A 10,852-nucleotide genomic window follows, 5' to 3' on the forward strand; every position below is an offset into this window, starting at 1 on the left:
CAAATTTCTCTATTTCGTGCCGATAGCAAGCAGCAATAGTCGTTGCGAACTCTTGTCAGTAGCAAATAAATCGATATACGTATATTTACGATGCAGGGGTAATAGGCGCAGTGAAACCAAAAGCTTCATCTCGAAACGCGTCTCCGCAAATACGGATGCTATTACTTTTACAAGCATTGGCAAGTGCTAGAATTACCTTCCGCCGGTACATCTTGCTCGTTAGTTTTTCTTTTGTCGTTGACTTTCACAACAGATATCACTACCTTTCCGGTATGTTGCTGGGGCTCCATGATAACGAAATAAGCCTTGAAGAACGCTGTTCCAATCGAAAATGACCCTCATATATTGGAGATTATATCTAAAACGCTACGCGGCTGCCGAATTCCATGATGTCGCCACGATGTTTGATTCTTAGCGCAAAGAAAACAACTGAGCGATGGACTCAGAGAGACCGACGCGGCCTAAGCGACCTTATACGAAATATACGAATTCAGTCAAGGATAGCAATCTCGGATAGAGAAACTTTTGTGTCGAACCAGCGACACCTTGACTTTTTTCCTTTGCTAGAAACGCAACTCACTTTACCAACTAGCGGATATGATTACCGTCGCTAGCAGGTACGTTTCATAAACCAACATATGGGGACTTACGAATACTCTATGCGGCAGGGCTGGCCAAACTCCAATACCTCAGTGATTCGATTTCGAGCAGTGTATTAAGAGCCGAGTGCAGTATCCGAGTTCCACCTATGCAATAACAGTTATATTGACGCAGAAAATCTAAATATGTATCGTTCTGCGACCACTATGAAAATAATGTCAGTTGCACGTGATCAAAAATAGTTTTGATATTTCGTGTACATGATTATTTCATAATGGTTTGTGGCTATGTTGTGGTTCGATTACTACGAAACAGAAATTCATTTCCGTGAATATCAGTAGCATTGTGCGATATGTTTTGGACGATATTTGGACCACAGAAACTGCTAAAAATTTCAGCCGAAATAAGAAGTTACCACAGCATACAACACATCTCATTCTTGTAACTGTAAGCGATGTCATATGAAAGCGTAGAAGTAGGCCGTGCTACAAGTCGGTAGCTGCGGATTAAAAAAATGAAGCAAAATGGCCTGGTATAAATGACCATAGTGGTCGACAAACACCATGAATACTACAAACAAGAACGACAACAACAACAAAATACAACACGCTGACACGGTTGACGGGAATGTCGGGCATTATGCTTCCCAGGACGTACAGTATAGAACGCATTGGAGAAAGTTAGAGTATGCCGCGGTCTTCAAACAATACTGAATAGATTAGAAAATTGCAAAATATTGGCCTCTTCAGAAGAATCCAATTGGTAAGATGATTGGGGCATGATTGGGGCGTAGAGTACGTATTACATAAATTACACGGCATACGTAATCATACGGATCGCAATGCGTAATTTACAGAGCATACGCAATTATGATGCTTAATAATAATCATGATCAGGAGTTCTACACAATGTACAATGCGATACACAGGGCACAATGCAATGTATTTGACAGTGACGAGGATGTTGAAACGACCAAGTGTGCTCTATCAATCTAACATCCGAATAGGCCTGCTGGTATTACATGTATCAATGCCCGATGAGTACTGTTCGATCTTAACATTTTGACGCTTACTCCCTTCTGTCACTCGTCCTTCATTGGGTCTCTTTTACTAGGCTTTTTGTAGAGACGCTGTGCCCACACTCCACACTGATGAAGGGGGGTCTGACAATCTGAGGGGCACGAAGCCTCCTGAGAAAACTTAAGCGATCTTGAACTCATAATGAGTTTGATTTGTTTTGTAACTGCGACGTCTTTAACGATAGCAACGATCCATTATTCCAGATTTTGACGGATGACGCATAACGGGCATCTTACCGACCAGAAAACATATCTGAGTAAAGAGTAACTGGTGAATGCGCGTGGCTGTTAGATGTTTGGTTCTTTAAAGATATTATCTGGTTGATCCGAGTCAGAGATCCTGTATCAGTCCAGGTCAAGCATCGGTGCAGAGTGTGAAGCAAGAAACGCACTAAGTTATGGATAAGAGAGATGCCCAATTATAACGCATTTTGTAGAATGTCACTCTTATGAAACAGCGCATTCTATGGAAACACCATTTTAACCGAACGCCATTTGGCCGTCGATGTATGCGTTGCGTAAGAATCGTTCAAATCCAGGACCAAACCTGAATCGGCTGAACACATACAAATCAAGTGAAAGGTGTGCGTCATCGACCATAGCAGAGGCGTACAACATTCAACCCGCGGAGAACAATTGACCAGCGAAGAAGTTCTAATTTTGAATGGTGAGGTTATGGCCTTGTACGTTTGAGCTAAGCTCAAGTGGGCTAATGGAAGGTAGAACACATTCATTTGCCACTAAAATAAGGATATGCGGACTTCTTACAAATATTCAATAACATGTAAATATTTTCCGTGCTTCACGCGCTTTATCTTGAAGTATCAATGATTACTCGGTGTAGTCTGATATCGATTTCTTAAATCTCTAAACCAGTGATTCCTAAACTGTTGTCCGCGAGACAATATTTCGGACCGCGAATCACCTTAATAAAAATTCACACGATGCATGTAGATTTTATGGAAGTTTGGATTTATGGATTATAATAATTTTCAGGCAACGTATTGTCCTAACCAAAATCGAAGGTGGCCCAAAATTATTTCGTAAGTCAACATAAAGCAGAGTATTTTAACGCAGAGCTATTGAAATTGAAATTTGAGTCGCTCTTTGCGTGATTTAGTTTCACTACATTTCTTAATATCACGAACAAAATACGCATAATTTTACAGAAGCAAGTCGAACTGTATTCGCAATTATGACAGTATCGCTTGGGGCGAATAGAATGGTGTAGGGAAGTGCAACCTGCGAGTGCATCATCGGAGCTTCAACGCTGACCACGGCCACGGCACACGGACTTGTTAAGGTTTAGCTAACATAGAACTCCGCGCAGTACCCTGTTATAAAATAATTTTTCCCGTGTTGAAATGTGAATTGAAAAGGATTTTTTTCTTTTGTTTGGTCTGGTACGTGTGAGTGAGTCCAATATCTTCTAAGTAGCCACAATCACTACCTCCACGAAATAACAACATGCTTCAACAATGTAATTATTACCAATGAATCGCCCGAATCTAACACGCGTAAAACTTATGACTAGGGCTGGGCAAAATCGAGTACCTGAGTGATTCGATTCTGAATCACCTAATATGCTTCGAGTCGAGTCGAGTAATCGAGTATCACTCATTATGACGTCACAACATAATATACTATGTCAAAGTTCAAGTATGTACCTTTTATGCCACCACAAAGAACATAATGGCTGTTATCCGTCACATTAAAGATGCTTTTGTATTTTTTCGACCATACCCATTTCATTGCACTTTTTGACAATGTTGTGGGATGATCATGACTTCGGAAATGTGTTATTTCCGGTAGGCCTAACGTTCCTAGCTTTTGTACTATGTCTGGTATGCTGCGACACGGCCAATCAAGGTTTCAAGGCTTCCTCTCGTTAGTAAATTAAATATCAGTTGCGAGGAGCATATAATTTCAGTACTCGAAAAATCATCTTTTACTACTCGACTCGAATCATTAAAATTAATACTCGATTCAGATTCGAGTACTCGAATCATTGTGCCCAGCCCTACTTATGACGTCTTAACTGTGAGGCATGAACATTGAACAATTGAACCAGACATGGGGTAATCGTGATTAGTAATCGTAATCGATTACAACGATTACAGCATTTCCAAGTAATCGTAATCGCAATCGATTACATTCGGAAAAAATCCGAAGTAATCGTAATCGTAATCGACTACTTCACATATCTAATCGATTTCTTTGTGAAAGAACGATTACTTTTCATTCGTGCAATGCCAATGATATAAACTGAACTATGAACATTCATGAGCAACGAAGAGTGTGATTTAAAACAGGATTTGGATAGCAGAAATGTCGGGTTTTCAAACGCCTCTATACTCATTATTGCGTCACAAGTATTAGCTTGGTTCTTGATTGCGTAACGAATTATCCGCACGTAGTAAATAGCTATTCGATGTAAATAATGTAGTACTGTGATTGTAAGAGCACCCGCTGTGGATTATGTCACTGCACTGATCATTACACTACACACGCCACTACCTCGCAGCAGGATAATAATCACCACACGGCCTAGTTTCGAATAGTAACGTATAGGTACAAATTGTACATTGTACAATGTATAGATGTTTTGTTATGCTTAGGTAAACGTAATCTGACTGTAGCTGATTGGCGAGCGGTAGGCCTATTTGCGTATACAATGGACAACGATTTGAAATTTTGTACCCGTCAAATTGAACATGACAATTTGGGTCCTTTCGACCCAAGAGTGACCTATTAAGGCGCTTGTGGCAATAGCAACATGGTGTAGTGCCATGCGGCTGCCACAAGCGTAACGGGGTGGAGGTTTACTGCGGTTCCTCCAGGTTACCCCTAAATAAAAAAATAAATTAAAAAAACGTAATCTGACTGTAGCTGATTGGCGAGCGGTAGGCCTATTTGCGTATACAATGGACAACGATTTGAAATTTTGTACCCGTCAAATTAAACATGACAATTTCTACATCGAAGCATGAAAAACCAGGCTGATGATAAAAAAATCATAGCCGAGCCGTTATTTTCCGTTACTCGTATAACGGCAGATCGAAATATATGTATTAAGTGGATTGCAGTCAGAAGTTGATGTTTACCTTATCATATTCTCATACGGCCCTACTTAAAAGGGGCAACAATTGTTCTTTCGCAATTTTATACTCATCATTCGGATATGCCACTAGCCATCCGCTTACACACTATGTTAGCGTGGATTTCAGCTAGAATCAGTACCGAAACAGCACTGAGCCACCGCCATTCTCACAAATCGTGATCTTGTGCTCCCCATAAGGCGATCAATAAAGCTTGTGGCGGGCGAAGTCCCCCAGAACCCCCTTAAAGGCCGTGCTTTTCACAAGAACTGGAAAACACGATTTGATGCGATGGATCCGCTGTGAATTTACTGTCAAGTCGCGCCAGACGCGAATATTTAGGCACATAATTTACGACCATAACTTTATTGTATGTTGTTAACTCGTGACCTCCTGTCTGCTATATAGTCAGCAGATATTGGAGTCGCCCAAACGTAGCGGACGAAAAGAAAACTAAACGAAAAACTTTTGTGAGACGCAGCAAAAATTGTCATTTATGCACGTGGTTCATTATTTTCCTCAATGAGTGCCCCCGGTGGCATTTGTATTGTGGGGCTGAGATTGAGAAGACTATTCTTCGCGACCATCCAGCGCGGCTATGGAAAATGGACAAATACACAATGTTTCGGCCAATGTAGCATGTCTTGTTGTGTTGCGGCGCGGTATTGGCTGGCACTGAAATGTCTATTTCTGTGTGAATTATGCCATGGTATATTATGTCATACACAGGAAATGACGTCATTATATCTCATTTATAAATAAAGACCTTCGCTCATGAGGCCTTTTCATCGCATTGTTGTCTTCCAAAGATAACTTCTCAGAAGCAAAATGAATGTAATCGTGAGTAATCGTGATTACTTTTCCAAAGTAATCGTAATCGCAATCGACTACTCGCGGATTTTGCTGTAATCGTAATCGTAATCGTAATCGCGTGATTCATAAGTAATCGTAATCGCAATCGATTACATTCATGAAGTAATCACCCCATGTCTGAATTGAACATGAACATATGGTTTAAGAGGTATGATTTTGTCCTATTTCGGCTCGTTCGTGAATTGCGTAACACCATTAGTTAATCGGGTGTTTGAAAGGTAATGAATATATTACCCGTAGAGGTACGAGGGGTCTGACAGCTTCGTCGCCCGAGGGATGATCACCTAGTGAAGGCAAAGACCAGCGCTTACGGGGGTTGAATGTGAATTTTAACCGATTGATGTGATTGAATGCACCCGTTACCTACGCTAATCGATATTTGAATTTACGACTCTCGTTAGTGAAATTTGCGATTATTAACTATAATAATTGAACATTACAAACATTTGTACCCCCGACCCGACAATTTCAATCAACGAATACTGCTTATTGGTTCAGGCAGCATGAAGTATCCTAAATTTCAACCAGACTGAGTCGTGATAACTGGCGTACATTTCGTCAATCCTAACACACGCGATAGAATACGAATACGAATGCATACTAAAGTTTTGAAATAGGCTTAGTTCCACTCAATTATTAGTCACCAATCATCTCTGCGGTACGTTCAGATCGATATGTTCCGTGTGGCTATACCTGGAAATGCCACTGTAGTGTAAATTGCGTGGGTATGATCCTAACTATGGATAGTTGGATAATGGATAATTAGTACTCGAATCTGAATCGAGTATTAATTTTAATGATTCGAGTCGAGTAGTAAAAGATGATTTTTCGAGTACTGAAATTATATGCTCCTCGCAACTGATATTTAATTTACTAACGCGAGGAAGCCTTGAAACCTTGATTGGCCGTGTCGCAGCATATATATATATATGAATTACAAAATTCGGGAATAGCCTACTCGCCGAGCTATCGTGAGTAAATATTGCAAACCCTAGGTTCCTCACCCTCATCGCTAATATAACTGCTGAAGCGGTCAAAATTACTGGGTAAGTATGGAACGAAGGTGAGTCACATTAACGTTTGATCAAAGAGAGCATTAAATACCAAATCCAGGCGTAACCAGCAAGCAAGTCATATTGTACCTAAAAAATAAATGAAAATCGTTTGGAATCAACCAAGATTGCACTCTGCATACAATATCGTGTTGTAACTCGTGTGGTTCCACTGTCGTTAAACAAGAGACGTGCTGTCATCCCATTGCTCTGATATCTTGAATATATCCATTAGATTCCTAACTGGCGTGAGCAGATATGCTGCCAGTAAGTGCCATTCTGCATGCAAGCTAGCGACAGGCGAATAACATCAGACCAGGCAAGAGGACGCGGTGTCACATTGAACAGAGCTGCGGTGATTTATTTTTGTCGCTGCTGCGTCAACGAAGATGTCGGCGATTATACCTTGCAATAATACACGTGCCGTAAATGAGTTTACAACAATTCTTTTCTGTTTATTCTTGTTTTAACATGAGAGGAAGGCAGTTTTTACCGTCTGCGTCATCGCGATGCGTCTGACGATGGAGATGCAAATATACCACGAGAGGATCCTGTCTTCACCCCCATGCCCCACTTTATACAATCTCAGAGCACTGATTGCCTGGCGGGAAAGTCGCGGATATCAGTTTTGTAATCCAGTATTTTGTCTGATGAGGCCGTGGATTTGAACCCAAGACCCGGAGCAGATACTATACCACTGTCGTATCGGGTCGGCAAACATCTTCCAGTTAATATCATCGGACTCAAATTCTCTAAATAAAAAATGGAAAACCCCTGGCGCTCATGAACCGCGTTGTTTATTGCTCTTAGTACAATGCGGATAATCGGGATTAGAGAGAGAGGTTACATGCTCGAAAACGGTTTGGGAGATTGCATATTATTATAGCCGAGATTAGTGACCACCTCATGTGTTTATCTTAATTCTTGAGCTATGCGGTAAGGTTATGGTAGAAATATCAGCCTAAACCTTCTGATTTATTCCTACATAAGCAAGTAGGCTAATTATATTGACTACAATACTCGGGAAATCAACGGGGATAAAGCATAGATACAGATATAGTGCTACGAAACGAAAACTTCCTGGAACGATGAATTTAAGATTGCTGGGAGGATAAGGAGAAATCATTATCCCCTGTTATCAATATAATGGTATATATATATAATACTCATTCTTCTTTCAGTGTTGGAATATAGTTCCCTACAAAATATTGTTGTAGTAATTGCATAGCGACGGCGTATGACGCATACAACGTACGTCAAAACCGTTTACAAATAAAGGAGTATAAAATTATATCAGCAAACCAGTGGCCTATAACTGGGCTAGCGAGAGCGATTTTATTCAGATTGTTAATGCAGATGTATCATTGTCATTGGTAGTCACGTTGTAGCCGTAACGTCATTGTGGCACGGAAAACAGTGACAAGTTGCTTTTATTTTGACGACGCCCAGTACAGCATCAACCATCAGTGTTACCAATGTTACGCAATATTTTAACCAGATCGTGAAATAATAAGGAAGAACAATACGCTATATGAATGATTATTAATTTGCGAAACCCGAAACGGTTAGCGGGTGCCTATTTATTTCATGGCACATGCAACGTTTCGCACGAGTGTCTCCATGAAACGTATTTCGAAATTACGAAAACTTCTCTCTGCTGTTCTTGTCACCTAATTAAATATGTCTGTTCTCCTAATGACGGTACCCCTGCGATCTGATAGTGGCAGTGACCTTTGAAAATACGCATCAACCGCGTTTCTGCAAAATGACGAGCAGTCACGACTGTTAAATCAGCAAATCACGTTACTGAATGGTATGAATATTCCAATAGTATGCAAACTGAAACTGAACTAACACAGATACACATCATAACAGCATTGTTCGTATACAAACCTTCGCATATCGAACGGCAGCGACGATGACTCTGGAAGAATCGTGTTAAACACTCTACGTACAGCGCTAATTCCGGAAAATCTGATATACTAAAATCGATCAGCTGTCAATGCCGCTCTAGCGGAAGTTTCATTTCTTATAATTTTCAACACATTAATATTAAATATTTAACAGCAAACTGCCGAACCTCGACTGACCCCTATCCAAGAGTTGAGGCCAAGGTATGGGACTATGGTTATTAGCATTGTGACGCATTACATAGGAACTATGGGGGGTGGAAATATAGTCTTCGCGCAATTTTCGAGTGAACACAAGTGCTTGGGAATATATCTGGTATCTATACGCGTCACTGTGTATTCATTACACGAAAATGAATCCCTGACATCACAAACCTGTTGAAATGTTCCCCTCAAAATCTGCAACTGCAAACCTTATCCAATTTTCATCCTAGTTATGACATTTCCAGTAAAGCTGTCCGATCATATGCCTGAAGGTATAGGTACATATGTGAGGGGTGCTGTTGTGTATTCAGTATCCACTGTCTATATGTGTGATGCAGGTCTTCACGGAAAAAATACATTAAAATGTGGCTATTCTGCCTTGAAGGGTTGGCAACTCGTACCCAGGCGTTCAACAGAAGAAGATAGTTCCATAAGGTAATCGGGTGACTTAACAATATATAAGAAACTCTGCTGACCTTTATTGATCCGTATTTGCATATACGGCACTGGAGCAGGTACGTAGACAGTAAACCGAAATATTGAACTGAGTTAGAGAATAGATTACCGTTACGTACTATCGCTGATAGTATATATTGCAACTCAAAAGTATGAAGTCATTCATGAAAGTACGTTGCGCACAATGGCCGAGTTAACATTTGTGGGCGTTTGGAGCAATATTAACCCCGATATCCTCTTTCCGCCTAGAAATATACCTTGCAGCGGTACAAGAACAGCATTGTGTTGGAACATCATTTATGAAAATCACAACTCCTTAAATTTCGCCCTTCATTGAATCGTCGCATGTCTTGTATACGCCTATGAATGCATATCATATTCACTATCTTATTCATCATGATGTCGTTTGCAGCGGTTCGTCCCTAATTTATCCAACGAAAAAATGACTACAAACCGGGTTCTAAATACATAAATTACAGGCGCAAACACTAATTCTTACTTCTTTCTTTGAATGCACAACTAACATATCTATGATATCTATAATATTGTAATTTAGAAGCGAGTTGATATGCATAGCATACGGAATCGTGCTGTTTACGATGCCATTTAAGGGCGCTCCGATCTCATCGAAATTTTTCTTGAGAAAACCGTGTGATGTCTTCGCGATTACAAGTTTCATATCAGTTGACAATATCACTTACCCAACGGAGCATCCGATACATCCCTGAAAGGCATTCTTTTTCTGTTGTCACGTAATCCTTTCTCGTTGTTTATTACAACAAACCACCCTCGTTATCAGAATACGTTCACTATATAGTTACCTTACATTTCCTCTGCAACAAAGTTCAGCGATTAGCATTTACAGACCACAGACAGCACCACGACGAATGCGCCGTCGTGCGCGCTGAGAGAAACCGGCTCAGCTCGACATTGTTCGAAGGTGTGCAAACCAGAGAAGATAGGCGTCTGGCTGGAATCATTGGGGACCGTTGACATGCGACGCATCAATGTTGTTGACAGGTCAAGCTGATCTCATTCTGTTTTCTAACCAACCAGCCAATCGATTGAAAGTGACAATAATCGCTTGATCGCAGCTGACTTTCTCAATCTGGCGTGTGCCGTTGCGCGAGAGTTTGTGCTTCATGCCAGGATTCATAGGCAATATCCGTAGAGAGTGCACGTAAGTGAATTATCGGCCACAACGCAGCGACACAGGTTTTGCGTGTGGATGCGATCGATTGTTCGCCACTGATCGATCTTGATTAGATAGCGGAGCAGTTAAAGACGAGAGAGAAAACAATGCAATTGTCATGTGGCTGCATAATACGCCGAGGTGAACGTTGTTCAGATGCGACCAAATTATATACATAAGACTATTGATATCCAAGTGCATTTAACAGTAGAGTCATACTTATCAATGGCCATGCACCCGCATAAATGAGCACATGAGGAACTACACAAATCCCATGATGTCGTCCCATGAATGCGTAGTTCAAAAGATCTTCCTTTATCCGTGGATTTCAAGTTCATGGCGATATCGCTGCCGTAATTTGCTATTATCGTATACAGACAAATACATTA

At 40.7% G+C, this 10,852-nt stretch overlaps 1 protein-coding gene across 8 annotated transcripts in view; it reads right to left on the reverse strand.

The window, feature by feature from the left end:
• LOC145446766 (voltage-dependent L-type calcium channel subunit alpha-1D-like) overlaps window positions 1-10,119 on the reverse strand; it is a 100,021-nt gene extending 89,902 nt beyond the window's left edge. For 7 of the 8 annotated variants that reach the window (XM_080325128.1, XM_080325127.1, XM_080325125.1 and 4 more), the window contains exon 1: window positions 197-503. In XM_080325128.1, the coding sequence (XP_080181254.1) occupies window positions 197-290 (94 nt within the window). In that variant the 5' untranslated portion in view covers window positions 291-503. Of the gene's footprint in view, window positions 1-196; window positions 504-9,972 lie in introns of those variants that run through there. The other variant, XM_080325126.1, reaches the window with a different exon arrangement.
• Between the last annotated feature and the right edge of the window lie 733 nt (window positions 10,120-10,852).

Source organism: Botryllus schlosseri, chromosome 9 (genome assembly GCF_051294905.1).
Source record: "Botryllus schlosseri isolate E-star chromosome 9, Bs_hap1, whole genome shotgun sequence".
NCBI classification, from domain to species: Eukaryota; Metazoa; Chordata; class Ascidiacea; order Stolidobranchia; family Styelidae; genus Botryllus; species Botryllus schlosseri.